The sequence below is a fragment of the Ailuropoda melanoleuca genome, chromosome 15 (assembly GCF_002007445.2).
Source record: "Ailuropoda melanoleuca isolate Jingjing chromosome 15, ASM200744v2, whole genome shotgun sequence".
NCBI classification, from domain to species: Eukaryota; Metazoa; Chordata; class Mammalia; order Carnivora; family Ursidae; genus Ailuropoda; species Ailuropoda melanoleuca.
The window spans coordinates 73,714,496-73,739,159 of NC_048232.1; the positions used below are offsets into that span (position 1 = coordinate 73,714,496).

At 35.6% G+C, this 24,664-nt stretch overlaps 1 protein-coding gene across 14 annotated transcripts in view; it reads left to right on the forward strand.

Moving 5' to 3' along the window:
- The window catches only part of WASHC4 (WASH complex subunit 4), a 77,051-nt gene that overhangs the window by 36,766 nt on the left and 15,621 nt on the right, over window positions 1–24,664 (forward strand). For 9 of the 14 annotated variants that reach the window (XR_004620799.1, XR_004620800.1, XR_004620801.1 and 6 more), the window contains exons 23-33: window positions 272–346; window positions 621–725; window positions 3,189–3,323; window positions 5,024–5,132; window positions 9,435–9,501; window positions 9,958–10,044; window positions 14,119–14,266; window positions 16,533–16,629; window positions 17,139–17,335; window positions 17,803–17,899; window positions 19,852–19,927. Coding sequence is in view for 5 of the 14 variants with exons in the window: in XM_019795544.2 (XP_019651103.1) it covers window positions 272–346; window positions 621–725; window positions 3,189–3,323; window positions 5,024–5,132; window positions 9,435–9,501; window positions 9,958–10,044; window positions 14,119–14,266; window positions 16,533–16,629; window positions 17,139–17,335; window positions 17,803–17,899; window positions 19,852–19,919 (1,185 nt within the window). In the remaining 9 variants the exon portion in view is untranslated. Of the gene's footprint in view, window positions 1–271; window positions 347–620; window positions 726–3,188; window positions 3,324–5,023; window positions 5,133–9,434; window positions 9,502–9,957; window positions 10,045–14,118; window positions 14,267–16,532; window positions 16,630–17,138; window positions 17,336–17,802; window positions 17,900–19,851; window positions 22,128–23,761; window positions 23,823–24,664 lie in introns of those variants that run through there. The other 5 variants (XR_004620802.1, XM_034644002.1, XM_034644001.1 and 2 more) reach the window with 3 other exon arrangements.

The window sequence follows — 24,664 nt, forward strand, 5'->3', positions numbered from 1 at the left end:
AGAAATATTCTCAAGAATGGTGGGGAAAATGATTGAGTCATGAAATTTTAAACATAACTGTTCTTGTCTTTACGAAAGGGATACTATAACAAACAGCCAGGTTTTCCCAAGGAGATAGTCCTGATTGTAGCCGTTAGAAGGCTCCTTAGTCTTTGGTCATTCCTTTTGTATAGTTATTTTTTAAAGTAATTTAAAAACATTGGTAGTAAGTCACTATATTGATAACAATTCTGTTTTCAATAATAATAGAACTGTGTGGATTGTTTTGTAGGGCTTGGATGTTTTGGAAATTATGAGAAATATTCATATATTTGTGTCTCGATACCTCTATAATCTCAACAATCAGGTGAGTAGGTTTTAGAATTCTTTTTAAATGTGGGTGGATGTATAGGAGGAAGGCTGAGGGGCAAAGAATTGATTCTCATTGTGAAAACTAGTGAAGTAAAGCAGAAAATAGTTGTTTAGAGATCATCTTTTCATTCCTTTGATTTGATTATATTATCTCTTGAATGACTTTCCAGTTATTTCTAATGAAATAGATTGTAAAATTTTCTTTGTATAACTGACCAGTGTTTGCTATGGATTGTGTTGTTACTCAGCATAAGTTTGTTTCTTTGCAGATTTTTATTGAACGAACAAGCAATAACAAACATTTGAACACTATTAACATTCGACATATTGCTAATTCGATTAGAACGCATGGCACAGGAATCATGAATACAACAGTAAGAACCTTTTTTGGGGTTTGGGTGGGTAATAGACTCCTGTTTAATTTGGTAGTTTGGCAGATAGTTTTCTCATAGAATATTCTGGTAAACGTACACTACTGCTTGTTTGTATTATACCTGAATTTCCATTCTTCTGGTTGCTGTAATTAAAATGTCTGGGGGGCACCTGGCTGGATTAGTTGGTGGAGCATGCGACTCTTGATCTTGGGCTTGTGAGTTTGAGCCCCATGATGGCTAGAGGTTACTTAAAAATAAGAACTTAAAAAAAAATGTCTGGCACTAAAATTGTGTTGGATGTGATGGAAGCCCTGTGATATAAAAAAGGCATTTTTGAATATCTTACCATCTCAGGATCATCATTATAAATAGCGTTGTAGATTTGAGCACATTGGTATAAATATATGTATCTGTGTGGATTGTCTGATATTCTTTGAAAGTTGCTTTTGCAAGCAAATCATTGATAGCATTGTATTTAACATCAGTCGTGCTCTTTTTTGGGGGGGACCTAGTAATTATTTGATACCCATAAAAGAAATTTACTAAAAATATTTTGAATCTTAGAAGTGGGCATTCCATCACTTGAGGGAATCACTTGAATCTGTATGCTATTTTTATTTCTGTGGACAAGAGCAGTCTTTGAATTTACATGGTTTTCAGGGTACACTTAATTTCTCCTTAATGAAGAATATGAATGCTTAAATAGTAAAATATTATTAAGCATGTTTGAAAGTAAGGGAATAGGGAGGAGTTATGTAATTGGAAATCAAATATGGATCATTTTACTATTTGGTGAGGGAGCCAGTAAAGTATTTGAACTGATGGGAGATGTGATTGGAGTTCTGTTTTAGTGGTTACCAATGTAGAAATGAGACAGAGTGTATAATTAAAAATAAGGAGTCATCCAGGTAGAGATCATGTCTGAACTTTTCAGGATAAATAAACTCTTCTTTGACCTCATCTGTCAGATACTCATTCATGTAGTAGATAAAATTATGTGTGTATTTTACCTGTTTGATGCACTGTGCTGGGCACTATGGTGAGAAAAACAGTTCCTGCTCTCGATTAGACCCTAGCGTGGGATATAGTCATTAATCAGTTGATCACACTAGTGAATGTACATTCTTGATGTCTGGTGATGACTAAGTGAATATAGAAGAGACAAGATCAGAGGCTGGCAGTTACTGGTTATTAAGAGTGGAAGGGATAAAGAAGAGACTGTTTCTACTGACACAACTACTAGTACGGAGATCAAGAAAAAGCAGTGTTGGAGGATCATAGGGAAGGGAGGGAAAAATGAAACAAGATGAATTCAGAGAGGGAGACAAACCATAAGAGACTCTTAATCATAGGAAATAAACTGAGGGCTGCTGGAGGGGAGGAAGGTAGGGGGATGGGGTAACTGGGTGACAGGCATTAAGAAGGGCACGTGATGTAATGAGCACTGGGTGTTATATAAGACTGATGAATCACGGAACTCTACCTCTAAAACTAATAATACACTAATGTTAATTAATTGAATTTAAAAAATAAAACTAAATAAAAAGAGCAGTGTTTAAGCCACAGGAAAAGTTACAAGAAAGCACCCATTTCTAAAACTGGGTAAAGAAGACGGTTAAAAATGGCATATATTTGCCAAAACAGTGGTTTTTGAAGGTGGGGGAGATGAAAATTAGTGCAGGGCTTCCATCTCTAGGTCAGAAGTAATCTTACATTATTATGGGTTTAATCTCAGCTCACATTCAACTTTTTCAGGGTTTTCTGAGTCTAGGTCAGGGCCTTTTATTATTCATTCTCAAAGCACTGGCACTTCTCGTTGTATGAATTATAGCAGTTGAGATTTAATAATTTATTTAACATATACTTGTTTAAAATGTCTGTCACTCCTGCTAGAATATAGACTTCATGATGACAACCACCAGGTCTAACATGAGAGCAGATAGACCGTGCCTTGCACGTAAGAGGTGCTCAGAATATTCCTGGGTAAATAATTGAATGTCTTCCTTCAGGAAAGTTCAAAGGGCACCATGTTTCTTACATCCTGCCACATACAGAACTATTTTAATTACCCTTAAGCATTACCTAATAGTAGTAGTAGATTAGTAATAAGTAGTTCTTGCAAATGGAGGAACAGAAACTTCTGATTGTGGTTTATGACTTAAAAACTAGAGTGTTAAATCTGGTTTTTTGGATTCTCACTATAGCTCTTCTATTAGAATATTTTCCTTTTTTTTGTTTCCCTTTTGTGTAGTTAAAATATTTAAGGGGAGCTTATAGAAAGTTCTGTAAACTTGGGCAATAAAAAAACTTCATTTATTATTTCCAGTGTGAATCAGACTTTGTAAATATTAGACTTTATGAAAACTCATATTAGAGTTTGTAGATGACTGTTATTCAGTCACATTGATTGGAGATTAATTTTTATATTAACTTTGCCCAATTTTTTGTATTTTAATTTTATAGGTTAATTTCACCTACCAGTTTTTGAAAAAGAAGTTCTATATATTCAGCCAATTTATGTATGATGAACATATCAAATCTCGATTGATTAAAGATATTCGGTTTTTCAGGGAAGTCAAAGACCAAAATGATCATAAGGTATTTTCACGTATTCTTTTTCGGGTAGTTTGATTCAGCCGTTGAGTGTATAGCAGATGTTTATGCTAAAGTTCATTATGAGACTCTGTAGTGGGTTTTTCATTTTTTTATTATTTTTCACAATAATGTCTTCTAGATCTGGCCTCCAAGTTTCTTCTATTTCCCCTTATAATTTCTTACTCTTTGCATTCTCTGTAGGCTCTGTAGTATAAGGATCAGTGTAGCCAGGTGTTACTTTTTCTTTCTTTATTTTAAATCATGCAGAAACAAAACATGCTTACTTTGAAACGTTTAAACAATATAGAGTGCATACACTAAACGATTTCCCTCACTTCTCTTCCTCCCAGTTCCATTCTTTGGAGGCAGTTGCTGTTAACATTGCAATGTGATGCTTCTGGATGTCTGTGTGATAAACATATCTATTTGCACCTACACATACTGCTTTTTTTCCTAACAAAAATGGTGTAATACCACACAGATTATTTTACAGTATGCTTATCACAGTTCTCTACATATAGGTCTGCCTCATTCTTTGTAACAGTTGATAGTAAAGATATATACCATAACTTATTTAACCTTCTCCAGCTGACAATTATTTAGGTTTTTCTGGTTTTTTAGTGTTATCAACAGTGCTGTAGGTAACATTCTTACGTATTTATTTCTGTGTATTTGGAGACCATTAAAATTCTGAAAAGTGAATTGCTTGAAGAGAAATTTCTAGGGCACATAATATGAATATTTAAAATTGTGATACATGTTGCTACACACTCTAAAAACACTGCACCAATTGATATTTCCATCCATAATTTATAAGAATGCTGTTTCCTTCACCCTCTGGGCCGAGTTTTCCAATAATAAAGAGAAATCTAAGTGGTACTAGTGTAGAGGCTTGTAGCCATGCAGATAGAGAACCAACATGCTTATTAGATGGGTTTTATATTTGATTTGCCACATACAGAACTATTTGAATTACCCTTAAGCATTACCTAATTGCAACCCTCTAGTAAACTAGCTGGTAGTTCTCATCAGTGTCACAGCAGTAAAATATTACGTTCCAGTAAAATAACTAATAAAATTACAGATTATAGTTATCAGTAGAAAATTTAATTATCTCCTTTTTATTAGAACAAATTACTAGTATTCAGAGAAATTTTCATTCTATTGTTTGTAAGAATTGTGTTCATTTGTTATTAATATAAAATGAGTAATTTCCTAATTCTTTTAATCAGCTAAGACTTGAAAAGTCATTTTTTATTGGTGATGGCAACTAGAAATTTTAGCTCAGCTAATGTGTATTATTTGGGAAGAAGTGTGTTTATATATGTAATACCTATTCCACCCACAAGAAGTTGGTTGGAGGACATCTCTGAAGAAATGTCTGTAGAAGGAATTGGTTTCTTTTGTCTATCTAATAAAGTAGTTGGATGTTGGGAGACTAATAATGGTTGTGGAAAACTTAAATTTGATGACTTTGGTAATTATTTTCCTTAGCTAGTGGCAAAAAGAAATTTATATTAACCGTGAACATTGGTAGTTTTTGTGCTATATATTTTTTGTCATTAGATTTGAGTGATTTTTTTTTTAAGCACAATGGAAATAAAAATTAGAAAGGCAAGTGGTATTAGCATGGTTGATTTTATAAGCATTTTATAGGCATTAGGGGTCTTTTAATAAAGGTAATCTTTAAATGATCTCTTTAGTATCCTTTTGAAAGAGCAGAAAAATTCAATCGAGGCATCAGAAAACTTGGAATTACCCCAGAGGGACAAAGCTACCTTGATCAGTTCAGGCAACTCATCAGCCAGATTGGTAAGTTATTATAAAAGAGTTGGGAAATAAAATACAAATTCCAAGAGTCTTTTTCCTTAAATATCTCATACAAATAAATAACTTAATATGTGAGTGTCTGAGATCAATTTTATTCCACTAGACGTTCTTACCAGAAGTTTTTCAAGTATGATTAAACTGTTGGTACAGAAATAATTGTTAGACTGTGGACCAATATATATCGAATAAAACTTCTTCAATTAAATTAAAAATATATTTAGCTCATCTCAAATATCATGCTCATAATAGTGAGCTGGTAACTATTTATTAGGTACTTACCCTATTCATGGCATTGCTTTGGGCTTTAAAAACTCGTTCCCTGGGGCTCCTTGGTGGCTCAGTCAGTTAAGCATCTGCCTTCAGCTCAGGTCATGATCCCAGGGTCCTGGGATTGAGCCCTGAATGGGTCTCCTTGCTCAGCGGGGAGCCTGCTTCTCCCTGTCCCTCTGCATGCTGCTCCCCCTGCTTGTGTTCTCTCTTTCTCTTCTTCTGTCAAATAAATAAAATCTTTAAAAAAAAAAAAAAAATGGTTCCCTGAAGTTACAGCCTAAGTGCGTGCAAAGGTATAAAATAATTTATGTGAAAAGTTAATTAAGTAAATAAGTTACATTACTTACAAATAAGTTTAACTAAAGATGAAATATTGAATATTATAAGTTTCTGTGATATATCCTTTCATATTTGTATATAATTTCTTGAGTTGTCCTGCCTCACAGGTAGAACTTGTCTTCTGAAGCGTGTTACATTATATTTAAAAGTAAGAACTACGTTTAATAATCAGAGATTAACAAAACTATACTTATTTGAGCTTTACACACACATTATCTCTGGTAATGTCCTCACAAAAACCCTGTGTAAGAGACATGTAATCATCATTTTAAAGATGAAAAAAGAGAAGGAAATAAATAATGTTGCTTGGACTTAAATTGGGCTTTTTATCTTAAGTCCAAAGGTGTTTTATATTCTTCACAGTTGTAGACTCCAAGCAGTTAGTAAATTCTTACTGACTACAGTTCGGTAAAATTATGCTTCCTGAGATTCATTCATTTATCAAACATTTACCAGGAATCTATTATACCAGATACTCTCCTAGATGCTGAGAATAGAGATACCCTTCATTCTCAAGGGGCTTTAAATTTATTAGTGGGGAAGACATTGGAAAGATTTAGTTCTGGAATAAAGTCACTGAACACTAGCTTAAGTTTTATAAATTAATTGGTTTACATATTAGACATTTCTATTATGTATTAGTACAAGAACTTTGAGAATTTTACATTTATAGTTTTTTTATTTAAAAAAATTTAATAATGAGGTATTGTCCCAGAAGTACAGTTTTCTTCATAGAGACATTTGCTATCATAATAGATTGTAAACTTCTAGAGCAATAGATCTTAATTAACCTTTTTGAGAATCGGATAAAAACTCTGGATTGGTTTCCCCCAGAACCATATACTACACGTACAGTTTTCCATGTTGTTATACCAGAGTTCAGGTGCTTCAAGTTAGAGTCCATGGACCTCAGATGAAGAGCTGTTTTTCTAAAGCATTGTTACTTAAAACTTCTTTTATTTACATACTGATGTCAGAGGTTTCTTTCCACATGTGAGTACTGCTTACACTATTACTTATTTAATGTTTTTATGCTTTTTAAGGTATAATTTTGTCTTATGAAATAATCCTTAAATTATGAGCTTGTTGTGCTAGTCATTTTCCCCCAGGATACATCAAAATACACATATTCCCTTGTAATACATAAAAAATAATGTTACCTCAGTTGCCACCAGTATGCATTCAACATTTGGTGAATATTATCCTTTTCACTTTGTTCCAGGATTTTATTCTTTATTCTCTTCTTAGAAAATATAAATTCTCTATCTCCTTGTAAAGCATAGTAATGTGTTTCTGAGTCTTTTAAATATCTTGAGAAAAAGAGTAAGAAATCTCAGAGTTGGGAGCAAAAGAAAGAGTCCTTTTGTCTAATAACCTGCCTGCTGACATAATCACCACCACCACTAACATTTATTGAGCATTTACTATGTGCCAAGGCTGTTCTGAGTGCTTTATATATTCTAACGTGTATAAAACTGCCATGTAATGCCATGGGCATTACTACTCATTCATTGTACAAGTATTTATTGAGGACAACAAACGTTTCTAGGTGCTGGTGATATATATGGCACTAAACAAAATCTCTGCCTTGTAGAGCTTAATTAAACAGATGAAGAGCCTGAGATACAAAGTTTATAACCTGACCTGGATCTTCTTGCTAAAATGTGGCAGAGTCCATTGAATCCAAGAAGTCTGGCTTCAGAGGGTTCCTCTTAACTGTGCTTCTCACTACCACATTTTGATCTGCCAGATATTGGCCTGCCAGTTGTAGGAAAACAATGAAACCAGATATTTTATTTTTCTAAGACACATATTAGGGAAACATTTTAACATCATCTCTCATATTGGGATAAGCCTAAAATAGACACAGTAATACTTACTTTGAGAGTTGTTAAAAACAGGTGAGATAGTGTATCTAAAGCATGTATTACTGTAATGATTGTGAAATATTAACTGCTTCTTGTTTTTTTGTCTGTTCTTTCTCTCAACTAATTTCAATTCATTTGAGCTGTACAGTTGACTCTTGAACAACATGTGTTTGAATTGTGCAAGTCCATTTATATGCAGATTTTTTGGGATGAATACAGTACAGTACTGTAAATGTGTTTTCTTCTTATGATTTTCTTAATAACATTTTCTTTTCTCTAGCTTTGTGGTAAGAGCACAGTATATAATACTATGTCATTAATTAAAGCTTCCAGTTAATAGTAGGCTATTAGTAGTTAAGTTTTGGGGGCATCAAAAGTTATATGCAGATTTTCAACTAAGTGGGTATTGGGGGGTTCAGCGCCCCTAACTCCTATGTTGTTCAAGGGTCAACTGTATTATTGAATTCCTACTACATGCCAGCATATGTTGGCTTTAGGGATGGAGCAGTGAGAATAGAAGCTGTGTCATGGGTTTTGCATGCCAGTTGAGGGAGAGGCAAACAAAAAGATACAGAATACGTCAGTGTTAGGTGCTGAGTAAGATGTAATGGTTCTGGGCAGTGCTGTTGGGTGATGTTCAGGGAAAGCTCTAAGGAGGTGACATTTGAACAGGAACCTAAATAACATCAGGGAATAAGCCGTGTGCATATTCAGGGAAAGAGCGTATCAGAGAGAGGCGACAGTAAGTGCCAAAGTCCTGAGTCTGTTTAGCATTTTTGGGAAATAGTGGCCGGAATGGAGGAGTTAGTAAAGTCCTGAGTGGTAGGACAGGATATCAGAAGAGCAGCAACGGACAAGATCACACTGGGCTTTGTTGACCATATAAGAGATTTGGATTTTACTGAGATGGAAAGCCATTGTAGAGATTTCAGAAAAGGAAGGATATGTCCCAACTTCGTTTGAAAAGAACCACCAGCACTGCTGCTGTGTAGATAAAAGATTGTGAAGTAGGATGCTGAAGGTGGAAGGAGGGAGATCAGGAGGTCTTTGCATATCGCAGAGGTGTGAGCTAGAGATGTGGTGGTTTGGAATAAGGTCATAGCTGTGAATGTGAAAAGTGGTGGGATTCTGGCTACATTCTGAAGGTAGAGCCATTATAATTTGCCCATTGATTAGATATGCAGTATGAAAGAAAGAAAGGAGTCAGAGATGACCTCAAGACATTTTGCCTGAGCAGTTGAAAGGATGGAAATGTCTATTTCTGAGATAGGAAATATAGTCATGTAGGCATATGCATTGGATTAAAACACTTGGAGGAGTAGTCCAGGCTGGAGATATAACTTGGAGGTGTCAAGTAAAGATTTCTTGATATCATTTCCAGTTGCGTGTATGGGGGTGGTGAGGGGAGAAAAGAGAGAGGGAGGCACTCAGTGTGATAAGAAATTACTGACATAGTAATTTTAAAATGTTTGTTTTTTAAAAATGTAGTCAGCATTTAATGAATTTGTTTATCAAATGTCAGTCACATTTATTTTTTGATATAGCTGTGTATAATATTATGTATGTTATGTAACATATGTAGTATATAATACATATAATAAAATATAATATTTATATTTTAGGCACACAAATATGTAAGTTTTACTTTTATGGAGCAAGAACTAAAGTAAAACAGAAAAGAATCCTTTGGTGCTTAAGAGTGGTGAAATTTGTAATTGCTATATATGACCGTATTCCTGATTGTTAGAGTTTAGAGTTATTTGTATAAATATCTGATTTGTGTGTGTGCGTGTGTGTCATTTTTAAGGTAACGCTATGGGCTATATACGGATGATAAGATCTGGTGGACTTCACTGTAGCAGCAATGCCATTAGGTATGAATGCAAACATCATTTTTACCTTGCTTATGCCATTTAAAAATTTTATGTCATTTAAATTTATCTTTATCGTACATGATATTGTAGAGAAGTTTTTTCTTATCAATATATTTTGAGATAAAATATGGAAGAAAATCATTCTCGTTTGGTTTTTTTCTTGACTTTTAAGACTATAGCAGATCTTTGAAAATCTGTATTTCTCTTAAAGTTGTAGTTAACTTATCAGTACAGTTTGTGAATGGTTCTAAAGATTACATGACTTTAAGTATTAAAATTTGATTATTCATATCTAAAAGTCAATTTTGGAATTAAATTGGTTATATTAATAATATAACTGAAATGCAAAGTTATTTCCAAATATATAGTTGAAAAATTTAGAGTTTGCAGTACCACTTTCATATCTGTGTCAGTTGTGCTTTTTTAACTTAATAAAATTATTTCCCAAATTCTTAGATTTGTGCCTGATCTTGAAGATATTGTGAATTTTGAAGAACTAGTGAAAGAAGAAGGTCTTGCAGAAGAAACATTAAAGGCAGCAAGGTAATCTAATTTTGAAATCTAAATTTGGAGATTTAAAAAGTGTATGTTTATAATAAAAACATTTTAAAGGGAAGATTAGGGGCGCCTGAGTGGCTCAGTCGTTAAGCATCTGCCTTCGGCTCAGGGCGTGATCCCGGCGTTCTGGGATCGAGCCCCACATCAGGCTCCTCTGCTGGGAGCCTGCTTCTTCTCCCACTCCCCCTGCTTGTGTTCCCTCTCTCACTGGCTGTCTCTCTCTCTCTGTCAAAATAAATAAATAAATAAAATCTTTAAAAATAAATAAAGGGATGATTAGAAGGTAATGTTTACACTTACATTTTTATGTTTTTGTTATACAAGTTACAATCTCAGTTTATGAGATATAATTTTTTTAAGACTACAATATTCTGAGATTTTTTCCAACTTCACTAAAAAGGAACTTCTGGAACATGCTAATATAGTAGCCCCTAGCCACTGTGGCTGTTGAGCACCTGAAATGTGACTAGTCCACACTGAAATGTGCTGAAGCATAAAGTATATAACTAATTTTGATGATTTAGTGTAAAAAGAATGCCAAATATGTCATTAATAAAATTCATTTCACCTGTTTAACTTTTTAATATTTGTTTGCCAACACAGTTCTAGAATACCAGTCCTTCATTTCATGTAATCTAGAGTCACATTGTCCGGTCCAGTAGCCACTGCCACATACAACCGTTGCACACTTGAAGTAGGACTAATGGGATGAGGGAACTGAATTTAAAATTTTATTTCATTTAAATTTAAATAACTGATGGCTATCTTATTGGACAGTGCACACCTACAGACTTGAGTAAGTGGCAGATTTGGAACACAATTTAAAACTTGAGAGAGGCATGTAGAATTGTTAAGAAATTATTTAGAAAACTGTACATTTTTTTATTAATAATTGTAACAGTTTTTTGGCTCAGGCATGAAGGGGCACCTCTGGGCAAAGTGGAGACAATTTGAATCTCAAAAGAATAATGGTAGGGGTGTCTGGGTGGCTTAGTCAGTTGAGTGTCTAACTCTTGATTTTGGCTCAAGTTATGATCTTAGGGTTGTGGGATCAAGCCCCGTGTCAGGCTCCGAGCTCAGTGGGGAGCCTGCTCAAGTTTCTCTCTCTTCCCCTCCCCCACTTGTGTGCTTGCATGCTCTCTCGCTCTCAAAAAATTAATTAATAAAAAGAATGGTAGAAATTGATTATAATACATTGAATAAGAAAAGAAATCATGAGCCCTAGTGATGATAAGAAAGGTGAGGGCAGAGGGAAAGTTCCAGAAGAATGCCAGCTAATAGATACAGAGGAGATGAGAAGATCTAGGGAGAAATCACTGTTTTGCAGCCACCACTATAATGCTTGAAACCAGGCAGAAATCATCAATAAAACAGTTTTGGAGAACAGAGCATTCACTCACTATCAGAAGATTATCCCACAAATTGCTTAATAATCACAAAAGGGAAAACTATCTTTAGAGAGATTGATGTATTCCGCCAAGTTATCAAACATAGCATCACCAGTTAACAGGACACGCTGATATTACGGGGCCTCCTGATGCAATGTAATGGCAAGTATCCATGTTGTGTTCTTGCCAGAAAGGTGTACTCTGAATTTATTATGAGGAAACCATCTGAGACATTCAGAGTGTGGGGCATTCTATGAAACAGCTGGCCTAGACTCAAAAAATGTCACATGTCATAAAGGATAAAAAAGGCAAAGACACTCTTCTAGATTAGGAAACTAAAGAGACCTGACAACCAAATGCAGTGGGTAATCCTTAATCATATCTTAGATAAGGGGGAAAAAGAACATTTGGGGGATAATTGGGGAAATGGAGTTTATACACATTAGATAATACTGTATTTTATCTTGGGGTGTAATGATATATTGTAGCTTTGTAAGAAGATGTCTTGGTTCTTTTTTTTTTTTTTTTTTTAAGATTTTATTTATTTATTTGACAGAGAGAGGGACAGCCAGTGAGAGAGGGAACAGAGGCAGGGGGAGTGGGAGAGGAAGAAGCAGGCTCCAAGCGGAGGAGCCTGATGTGGGGCTCGATCCCAGAACACTGGGTTCACGCCCTGAGCCAAAGGCAGACGCTTAATGACTGAGCCACCCAGGCGCCCCTAGATGTCTTGGTTCTTAACAGATTCATATTAAAGTATTTGTGGGTTTAGTGACATGAGATCTGCCAACTTGAAATGTTTTGGGAAAAAGAAAAGAAACGTGGCAGATGTTAAATGGTGAATCTAGGTGAGGGGTAAATAGGTGTCCAGTATACTATATTTTAACTTTTGAGTAGGCCTAAAATTTTTTTTTAAATGAAAAAGAAATGGAAAATGTGTGTGCACATTTATGAGAATAAGGCCCCAACACGAGATTTGCTTTCAGTAGTCTTTTAGATAGCTTAGTTGTTGCCAAATTGAAGAAGCCACATACAGTTAGTAATATATTTAAAGTCCTGTGCCCTGCAGTGATTAGTTTGTGGCTTGTATGTCAAAGAAGAAAATCAGACTGTTACCTCTTATTAAATGATGTCATTCATTTAAAAATTGATGACTTTTTTAAGATTTTGTGAGAGAGAGAGAGAGAGCATGCACAGCTGGGGGAGAGGAAGAGGAGGAGAAGCAGACTCCCCACTGAGCAAGGAGCCCATTGCGGGGCTCGATCCCAGGACCCTGAGGTCATGACCTAAGCCGAAGGCAACCGCTTAACCAACTAAGCCACCCAGGCACCCCAATTGATGACCTTTTAAAGATATCTTTGAAGCAGTTCCAGGAGGTCAGAGAGGTGGAATATTATTGTCTTCTAAAAGCTGTAGGGTGAAGTCTGCTAATAGCAAGGTCCAGCTTCATGCAAAGGAGTGGATGACTGACATGAAGTGAAGGAAAATTCAGGGCAGGTGAAGTCAAAAAGTTGTGGGATTATGATAATCGATTATCTAAATGGGCAATGAAGTCTTCCAGAATGATGGAGAACGAAAATACATATCGTAGTCTGAAATAAACACATGTGGGGCAGTGGTTTAAAAGGTTAGTAGATGCCTGCTTTCAGGAAGGAGTAGTTAGGTAGTTGAACGTAGTGGGATCACATGAGTCTCAAAGGAGAGATTCCTACCTTTTTTAGTGGTGGGGGAATAATAATTTGAAAGTGGTGGTAGGTATAAATGATGGATGAAGGAGAAAAAGCAGCTAATGTTTCTGAACACTAAGTGGGAAGCTAAGTTCTTGAAAGGGAGCCAGGTTCCAGCTGAGGTAGGGAGGTACAGGAGAAGCATTAGTGAAGACAGTTAAAATGAAGAGGAATTTATTTACAGTGAAATGGAATTCTATAGGACTTATTGTGGGAAGAAGAAATACAAAACTATTTAAGTTCTAAGATGCCTGGCATATTTTATTTTAGGCACTAAGTTGATTAAGCAATAGTGATCAGCTGTTTTTTTCATACGAAAATGAGTTCATTCTGAACTCCAAGGAAATTCACTTAGAAATGTCTTATCATGTTTTATACTTTTGAGTACTCTCATCTAAGGTGATAAAAGATTTAAAAAGCCATACCTCCTTGGGGCGCCTGGGTTGCTCAGTCAGTTAAATGTGTCTCTTTTTTTTTTTAAGATTTATTTATTTGAGAGAGAAAGAGAAAGTGTGCACATGCATGTGCATGCGCGTAGGCGGGGGAAGAGCAGAGGGAGAGGAAGAGAATCTCAAGCAGACTCCCTGCTGAGCATGGAGCCCCAGGTGGTGGCTCAGTCTCAAAACCCTGAGATATCATGACCTGAGCTGAAATCAAGAATCGGGAGGCTTGGGGTGTCTGGGTGGCACAGTTGGTCTGATTCTTGATTTCGGCTCAGGTCATGATCTCGGGGTTATGAGATCGAGCCATACGTCAAGCTCCACGCTGGGCTTGGAGCCTGCTTAAGATTCTCTCTATCCCTCTGTCCCACCTCCCACCTCCCCACCCACACATACATGTGCACGTGCTCTTTGTCTCTCTCAAATAGATAGATAGACAGATAGACAGTCAGCCAGCCATACCTTCTTTTGAGAAAAGAACCAGGTAAATAATATTTTGTATTTTAGGCATTTGGATTCAGTCCTCAGTGATCACACACGAAATTCTGCTGAAGGCACGGAGTATTTCAAAATGCTTGTAGATGTTTTTGCTCCTGAATTTCGAAGGCCAAAGAATATACATCTTCGAAATTTTTATATCATTGTTCCCCCTCTGGTGAGTATTTTTAGTACCCAAAGTGAATTTTTTTAAAAAAAGTAAATAGATCCAGTTTCTTTGTAGCAGGAAATGCACATAGACTATATTACTTTCTGGTTGTAGATAAAAAAGCTAAATGTGATCTCAGTGAATGTGGCCTAGGAATTTTACTTAACTAGCAATGCAGAATGAAACTTACTTTACAGTTGAGATGGATTTTTATTTGTTAGTAACTGCTGGAAGAATCTAGTGTTATTTAAATTGAGTGTACTCCATTATATATATATATGCCTTGTAGTCTTTGGGCTGATTATACCATATAATCATTTTAAGTGATTAATGTAGACTAACTTCTAACTTAAAATATGAAGTTATTTCTCTCACACACATCTCTTTAAAGTATTACTGTTAAAGGACAAGTTCTCTCTATACAGTAATAAATACTAACAGCTAGATTTAATTGTAAGTGCTTCCTCATGGTATAATAGTGTGTACTGCTCTAATTCTACGTAGTTGCCATCTAAATATAGCTCGTTACTCAAAATCAAATCACACAACAGTGTCGCAGTGGGGAAAATGGAGTTAAGAGTTTAGAACGGCATACTAGCAGTAAGAGTTATGTTTCCCTAAAGATTTCTATAATAAAACTTTTTTAAAAAATTTGTAAATGGGTAGCTCTTAAGTCTAAATATCACTAGACAAATGGAGCTTTTGATTACGTCTAACTTCGATCAAGAGTAATAAATTTTCATATTGCTGCCTGACTTAACGTATCTTCTTACACATTATTACCATTATTATCCTTTGAAAGTAGTGGATGCTCTATGGACAGCTTTTTTCTTTGTATATGTTCTTTTCTACTGTTTTTAAATATGTTTATTGTTAATGCTCTATCATAATTGTTAATGCTTTATCATTATTATATGTTGTAACCATGATGTAGGAAACATTTTTTCATCCCAAAATAGTGTCAAACTGGAGGCAAATCTGCCTTAGTTATACTTGGATAACAGTGTAGTTAACTTAGGGTGACGTCTCATCATATTTCTTAAATTTGAAGGACAGTATACTGAAGCCATAGTAAACAGCAAATTATGAGTTTATGGAAGAGCAGAGTTCTGCGGGGCAGCTGTCCAGATTCAGTTAGTGATGGGTGGATGGATAGCACTACAGGGAAGTGCAGGACACTGTTCTTGTGCTCGAGTTTATCATCTCATTCCAGAAAAAAGACAAACATAAATAAGATATCTAAAAAAAAGATTTAAATAATAGTTGGTAGAGATTTCACAAATCTGTGATTAATTGCCCAGTGAGTTTTACAGGCAAAAAAGTGAAACTTGGTATTTTGTTTCCAGCATAGGATATTATAGTACCTTTCACAGTGTATCACGATCATTCTTAAACATGTCTCTCTTTACCCCTCTAGAGCTGTGCTATCCATATATAGCCATAAGTGGCTACTTAAATTTAAATTAATTCAAATTTTATAAAATAAATCTAGTTCCGCCGTTTTGCTAGCCACATTTCTAGTGCTCATTGGCCGTGTATGGCTAGTGGCTTACTGTATTGGACAGTGCGGATACACAGTATTTCTGTCATTGCTGAGAGTGCTGCTCTAGAGTGCGGACTCTTTGATCGTATTCCTTTTTTTTTTTTTTATCATAATTAATGCCTGGTATAAGGTAATCTTCAGTAAATCTTTGTCAAATAAATGATAAGGTATTTTATAGGAGCTGAATTTTTAGGGAAGCGTTTTTTGGGGGAATTCACTTATCCAAATGACTACTAATTCTTTTTAACCATGAAGAATGATAAGAAATAGTATTTTAGAATAAAGTAGGTGGGCAGAAGCAAGGACTACCACATATAACAGCACTTATGCTTTGAAGTAAATAAAGCAGACCTACTTTTCTGACTCGAGCTTTCACTTAGAGTATGACTTTGGGCAAGTTACTCAGCTTCTCAAGCCTCAGTGTCGTCATCTGTAAAATGTACATAATATTTTAGAAGGAACCATATATGAGGCGCTGTGCTTGGGGTAAGTGGTGATCGGCGATCAAGGGAGTGCTCACTGTTAAAGGACTCTGAAGGAAGAGCCATTAAAAGATACTGGTACAGCTTGTGATCTCACCAGGAGGCTATTAATATGAGGAAGATGTCTCAAATCAAAAGGACAGGAGCCTAGAAGAGATCCTGTTTATAATTTTTGAAATGTCTGTTTTAGGAACTAAATTCTGAAGATATTTTAGCACAGTTGTTTCTCTAATACGTTATGTCTTTTTAGACCCTCAACTTTGTAGAGCATTCCATTAGCTGCAAGGAGAAATTGAATAAAAAGAATAAAATTGGAGCTGCTTTTACTGATGATGGCTTTGCCATGGGTAAGCTTAATGGTACTGTTTTTCCATTAATTTTATGTTCACCTATTATAATGGATTTTTAGAAACATTTGCTTAATAGGTCTGTGTGCTCTTTGTTGATTTGTTTTTCCTGAGCAGTGTTGACTCTTTATTTTTTAACTGGGTCATCTGATTAGTAGTACTTGTTTTCCATCATTTTATAACTATCATTCATGCCTCCTCGGTATTGCTGATCACTTAGTCTCGTTGGATCTAATATTTACTTTGTTGTGATGGTTTTAGAGTTTTAGCATCTTGTGTTGAGTTTCCCTGTAGCTTCCTCAGTTGCTGGCTATTTAGCAGTGGAAGTTTTTCCCCAACCTTCCATCCGTGTTGTTTTCTCTAAGTGATTTTCATAGCCTTGTTGTTTCTTTTCTTGATTGGCTTATTTTTAATTCTTCACACTTTCATATCTTTTTTTTTTTTTAAAGGAATAGAATATAACTTCTGTACTGTTTGTAATTTAGTTTTGGTTTTGCTAATGACTGCAGGTGTGGCTTACATTTTGAAGCTTTTGGATCAGTACCAGGAATTTGACTCACTTCACTGGTTCCAGTCTGTTAGAGAGAAGTACCTGAAGGAGATAAGAGCAGTTGCTAAGCAACAGAATGTGCAGTCAGCTAGTCAAGATGAAAAACTACTACAAACCATGAATCTCACTCAGAAGCGCCTGGATGTCTGTCTACAGGTAGAGAGTAATGGTCAAATCTGCTTGACATCTGAAAAAACAAATCCTATGGAAACCCCCTTTTAAATAAGTGAGATGAATAGTGGTAATAAGTGTATTTTAAAAAGAATGGCATTTGGAAGCCATTTGATTCCATATTAAAAATGGATGGGATTACTTAGTTTAGTTTCTTTTTTAAAAAATTTTATTTATTTGAGAGAGAGTGCACAGGCAGAGGGAGGGGCGGAGGGAGAGGCAGAAACAGACTTCCCGCTGAGCAAGGAGCCCAACCCAGGGCTCCATCCCAGACCTGGAGACCATGACCCAAGCTGAATGCAGTCACTTAACCGACTGAGTTACCCAGGTGCCTCTAGTTCAGTTTCTGTTTTATGATTTACACTAGAGCTTTTTAGAAATTAGAGATCTATAATAATTTTAATATTTTGCTATAATATTTTCAACTTTTATTTTACATTTTTTTTACTTAGGAATTTGAATTGCTCTATTTCTCACTGAGCAGTGCAAGAATTTTCTTCAGAGCAGACAAGACTGCAGCTGAAGAAAACCAAGAAAAGAAAGAGAAAGGTCAGTGAGTGGCTTAAATTTGGAAAGGCTAATAAATCTTTAATAGTGGCCACTAATACCCTGTTTTATCTAGTCAGAATTTCAGCTTCCTTTTCCTTTTGGGAAATAATTTAGAACTAGAAATGCCTTTAAAAAAAAAAAAAAGTACAGCCTACATAGATCATTTGTGAAACCGAAAAGGAATTTACATAATTTTTACATTTCATTCTGGGGAAACTTTTTATTCAGTTTCATCTTTCCTTAATTTAAATAAAATTTAACAAGTTTCGTTTTTCTTTCACCCTTCAACTTGTGTCTGACAAGAAGGAACAGATTAGGAGGAATACTAAATGTTTTCTGAAGGCAGAGCTGCTGATAACTAGACACAGACTGAGATGGGTCAGTTGGCTGAGGTGGTAGGAAAACAGTAGGGGCTGCGTGTAGTGTCGTGGTAAACGGCCTCCTGCCCTCCACCATAGCCAGTATCAGAGCGCAGTGTAGCCCTGATAACTGATCGTCGTATCCGTGAACTTGAGTCATTATGGGAAGGATTCTGTCCATTGTATTCTTTGTAGGATGGTATAAATTGCTTATTTCACACTTGATTCACATGATACATTTCTCTAAGATTTAAAGTTTAGGAACAGTTGTCTTCCCTGAAGAATGGATGTTTCCTCTTTTCTGTTATAGGAATTATGTAACTTAGGTTTTCCTCTTTGCTTGGAAGCTCAAAACTAGGTACAGCAACTGAGTTGAGTTTTCATGTTTGCCCTTTTTCCTGTTTTCCTGTATTCTTACTTGTATTTCACAAATCAAGGTATAAAACTTATATTTCATAAAATGATTTTTATTAATCTTATTTTGTTAAATTTTAAAATATATGTATTTTTACACTGAATAGAGGTGATTCTTTTGGGTAGACCACTTATGTCAAGTACCTATTCCCTGATAATGTTGCATAAATTAAATATTAGGTTAATAACTAGGATATGCAGGCATTATTGGAATCTAGACTAATTATTATGTGCTTGAAAGTATTTCAGGCTATTACTTGGAAGATGTCCAGTATTTATTACATGAAAATATGTATATATTCTGTTTGGGTCCTTTTCCAAGGCTAAGGTAAATTGGAAGAATTTGAGTGAGGTTTTTCTAAATTGTGAGGAAATTCAGTTACTGTTTAGGTGCTGCTCAGGCGTTTCCTGCCAGAAGTTTATCTGCAGCGGAGCTTACTGGGAAGACTCTGGGTGGTTAGATATTTACTTTAAGGCCTAAAGCATTCAGGCAAAACAGAGACCTTTCCGTCTCGGTGGCACTCCTTGCTTTGGACTGTTCTTCATGAACTCTGGGATTCTGGTTGGTGCGTGGCACCCACATGCCCAGGTTCCTCTGTTTGAGGACTCTGTCGCAGCTAAAGGTTGCTCAGGTGTGTAGTCAGAGTTGGAGGAGACATGAGATAGTTTTCCTCTGTTAATCGAATAGGTGCAAGTGACATTTTGCACGAAAAAACAGGAGTTCATTTTATCATAATTATAATAAAAAGCTGCTTTAAAAAATAAACACAAATGGAAAGTTATCGATTCTGGACAGTTTTATATGTGACTTTGCAGCAGCGTTTCTGTCGTAACGGCAGTGCGCTGTAATAGGGATTTGTTGGCCTGGCTGGGGGAACGAGCCGAGAGGCAGCGCGCCTTCAGACGTGCCAGGTCTGATGCAGGTCTGATTTCTCACAGTTCCATGCCCCTAGTAAGTACCAGTCAGAACATTACATTTACAATATTTAGCTTAGATTTCTAAAAAGTAAGGTAAACACACTTGATATACTTCAGGGAACTACTAGTAAGGAAGTATGGGGTAGATGCACATTTTCTTAATTTGAAATTTAGCAGTGTAGTCCTTCTCCGTTTTTACTTAATTCATTTTTAAAAAGTGAACATAAATCGGTCCATTGTTATTTTCATTCATGCTGCCAGAAGAGACAAAAACAAGCAATGGAGACCTGTCGGATGGCACCGTGTCTGCAGATCCTGTTGTCAAATGATACTGATGGTATGTGTTGCCCCTCTGAGATCGTCAGGATTGTGTCAGTACGGTCGCCAGTGAACTGATGTTAATGAGCTAATGAGGTGTTTCCTGGGCCACATCTCTGGTAATCCGTGGATGCTGCAGCTCTTTAAAGCAGTGCCCTAGACTGAAGTCTGTTCTCCTTCCAAAGGCTCTACTTTTCAGAGATTGAGAATGAGGTTTTAAATTGGATTTTTGCCTGGACTTTAGGCTAGCAGGTGTGCCTGCAGAGAGTTATCTGAAGTGAAGGGCCACTCCAGATTCCTAAACTGCCGCCTCAGAGCTCTTCTCATCTACGTGAGGGTTTTTAATTTGTATTTGCATAGGTCTTGGATCCATTTTTGTCTGTCATTGGAAATTCAGTGCATATACTATGTACAGCCAGCAAATACATGTTTAAACAAAATGAATGAAGCCTGAAATTTATGAAGCATACATATCAATATTCTTATAACAGGATTATTTAAAGATGGTTTTGATAGTAGAGGTGAGGCACAAACATGTTATGTACCTTTAATGTACAGTGTAAAACTGACTCATTGTTAATTTCATGTGACTCACAAGAGCTGTTAATGTCTTTGATAAGACATTTTATAACTAGTTTACATTGCTTTGAGAACATGTAACCTCCAACAACTGCTTTAAATTTAAGATTTCCTTAATACTCAAGATGAAAGAAAATTCAGAGAAAGCCATAGGGTCCTGCTTGAAGCTTCACTTTGGGTTGAAGGCACTACGTATGATATCAGAGAAAATTATATGGATTTTTATTTCTACAACCAAACTCAGGTTTCTTCTACATTAGTTTGAATTGAAATCTTGGTAATGGTTTAGGCAGACTTTTTCTTTAAACCAAGTATAATCAAAGATATCAGATTAAGCACTGTGCAGGCTTTTTAAAAATTACCACTGTGAAAATAAAGTTCTAATAAATTAAATCATTTACTGATTTTAAAAAGTACAGTAAGATTTTGAGTAAATTTAGTTCCTGGCAGGCTACTAGCTTTATTTTTGTAAAGATTATATCAGTTAATAATAAATAAATGGTCAATCATGGCCTCTAATCTTTTAATACGATACAGTGATACTTTTACAATGAAAACAAAGTTTAAAACTATACACGTAATACTAACATCATTTGGGAAATAATTGATTTTTCCATTGCACTTGCCTAATTAAGCATTTCTTTGGGTATATCCTGCAAGGAATTCTAACATTTGATTTCCAGTCTTTGGAACAGGTGTACAATGCTCTATCTGTATTCATTGGTTACTGGCAGGGTAACTTTCCCAGCCCAAGATAAACACGTTCACTGTTCAGAGTCAGAAGAAACAGAATAGGTAGGAAATCATTTGTGTTTATTATGTAAACATGACTTACAGAGTTCTCTACAATGGATGGATTAAAGGCATTTAATATTTGTAATTCATACTAACTGTAGAAATGGCCCTAAAGCATGCTGCATAAATAGTAATTTATATTCTCATTATTATAAATGTTTATATTAATGATCTTGCTTTGATTGCATCAAATTCGTCACCATTTCATAGCAACAATGTTGTTCTTTCTGGTTTTTTTTCTGACTTCCCTAAAATAATCTCCTTTAATACGGATAGAAATTGTAATTGGAAGAGAATCCAGTGTCTCTGTTCATTATCCCCACATATCAATTATTGTCCATTTTATGAATACTATATAGAGTTCATATGCTGACTCCATGGGTATGTATAATTGAGAAGAAAGTGATAGATTGCTATTTTGCCATTAGTTCAAAATAATGTCACTGCAGTCTGGATAAGTTACACATATTTGAAATAAAATCTCTGAAAAGATTAAGCATACTTAAATGCTATTAAAGTGCAAGGCAATAGGGCTTGAGTATTTCACACCTAAGTTAATACACACATTTAGATGATGGTTTTCTTTGCTAACATATTGTTAAAGATTGTTTTCAGACATACTGTAATTTAAAATTAGTATGAGCTTTTGTTGTAAATTCACAAAAAAATTCAATAATGTTCAAATTCTCAGGAATCAGGACTAACCATAACTTTGTCAGTTCTAATTAAGTTTTGTAAAGGATGGCAAGTTGTTACCTCACTTGAGTGGGGCCTTCCCCTCCCCTAATTCTAATAAAATATAATATGTATAATAAAACATTAATAAATATAATTTCAAAAATTTACTTCCCCTGGATGTTTATGTTCAAAATTGAATGTCTTAAACCAGGACTTCTTAACATTAAACTTTTTGGAGTTCCCTTTAATAAAATATAGGAAATCTGTCCTTAAAAAAAAAATCCTTGCAATCAATAGGCAGAAATTTCAAGTATAAAATTGGTATTGGTTCCTCTCTGTGTATCCCAGGTGAAGAACTCATACTTTCCTTGGTACATTCTGGATCTTTCTGTTGCTTGCTATTTTCAAATAAAAACCCACATGAATGTTTAATTTTAAATCCTAATCCCGGGAAGGTATCCTTGGTTTACGGTGATTAATGTTAGAAATAACTAGTGCCATTTGCAAACATGAGTTAAACTGAAATAGTAATAATAAATGAGAGCCTTTTAAATATGACACTGGGGATAGGAGACACAAGCCTTTTAAATGCAGATGACCCTTGAACAGTCTGGATTTAAACTGTGTGGGTCCATTTACATGCAGTTTTCAAAAATAAATACAGTATAGTACAATAAATGTGTATTCCCTTCCTTATGATTTTAATAGCATTTTCTTTAGCTTACATTATTATAAGAACATAGCATATAATACAAGTAACATACACAATAGGTATTCACTGTAGGGCTTCTGGTCAGCAGTAGGCCCTTAGTTAAGTTTTTGGGGAGTCAGAAGTTACATGCGGGTATTTGGTTGCATGAGGGACTGGTACCCCTCACTTCCGTGTTGTTCAAGGATCAGCTGTACTACACTGGGGAAACTGTTCTCGGTAAAGTCTGATTGCTGCTCCTTTGCTCTTCTGAGGCAATTTGTTAAGATTAGGGGAAAGATGGGATACCATCACATACATCATCATGTTACTCTTTGCTGGCTAAATGTGAAAAGATAGATTTTAACTAATTTTAATAATTTTGTGTTTTTTTTCCAACTAAAGTTTGACGTTTCATACTGATGGTATTCCTTTCAAGAAAGTTTTAACACTACAATTGCAAGTTTTTAGATGTTAGGGAGACTTTAACAGGTTATTAGAGATTTCAGATTTTAAAAAAAGGGAATCTGGAATACGTGGGCATCTTTAGAGATTAAATGAACATCATGCAGTGAACTCAAGACGGTGGTGGCAGTATTAGTGCTTAGTTTATACAAAAAGTTCTTAGGTATAGTGTATACAAAGTCAGTTTGGGCAAATATATGGATACTCTGTTACCTCTCTTTCCTGTAAAACCCAGTTTACCTGACAGTCCAGTTGTGCCCATTAGTGGAGTCATACTCAGCAAAGGAGTTGAAATTTGTCTTCTGATCAGTGTAGATCTGATGTCATAATTCTGGGGTTGTCTTTAAAGGCTCTCCATTCGCTAATGTATGTAAGGTCTTTGTGTAGTGAAACATTCTTTGGTAATGCCTCAGTATCATTAAAGTGAGGGGGGGAGTTAACACTTTTATATCCAGAAACACTGATCTATATTAACTTTATAGTATTTCATCATTTCAGAATCAGCACAAAAGGCTAACAAAGCATTAAAGATGCTATCTTTAAGTTGATGTAATTATTGAATATCAGAATAATCTTCAAAGGTTTATGTACTTGTTGAGAAAAGTATTTGCTAATTGCTATCTCTGGTTTGTGCTGTATATGCCACAGAGCATTTAGAAGCATAGACTTTGGAGCCAGACTGATTCGAATCCTGGTTTGGTGCCTACCGGTAGGTTCTAAGCCTTTCTGCTTCATTTTCTCAGGCATAAAATGGCCTAATAGTATAGAGCTCATTGATTGAGGATTGAGTTCATTTGTATAAAGTGCTTTGTAAGTTGGGAAACAGTAACTACTATAAATACTCGCTATTACGATGACTCATAGGCAGAAATGCACTCGGCAGATAGTTCTTAGCTTTACTATTATTGCTCTTTTAGGTGGACAAGTGTGAAGGTAAACAGTATGTGACTCTGAATGGGTCTCATAACAACTATTCCCTTTTAAATGGCCCGGCTAAGTGTGGACAATGGAAGGGAAGTCTTGCACTTCTTAAAAAAGGTAGTCTGACTGGTGGCTGGCCCACCAGAGGCGATGCTGGGAAATGAAAATGGGTGTGAGTAGCTGGCTGAGCGAAAGCTCCGTTTTTCCACCCTCCCACCTTTCGTTTACATGACACATGTTCATTTTTCATAGTGCTTTCATCGTCAATTTAAATTTATTTAAAGAAAGGGCAAGTTATCTAAGTTTTAAAATTTGAAAAATATATATAACGTGCAACAGAGTAATACATTTGTACTATATGGAAGATAAAAACACCACTTCGGGAGCCACCACGTGGGTTCAAAGCCTGTTGCTCCCACCTCAGATGCTCCCGTTGTTCCTCCTCAGATCTCGGCTCCCTTTTCCACTCCAGCGGAAACCACAGCACAGAATTTTGGTGGTGACTATTTTGTATTTTTCTAGACACGGTGGTGGTTTGGCTGTTTTTTACAGTTACTATGAATGGATTCTTACTGTGTGCTTATAGGACTTTTCTGTATCGTTTCTGAAATTCATCCGTGTTGATGCATT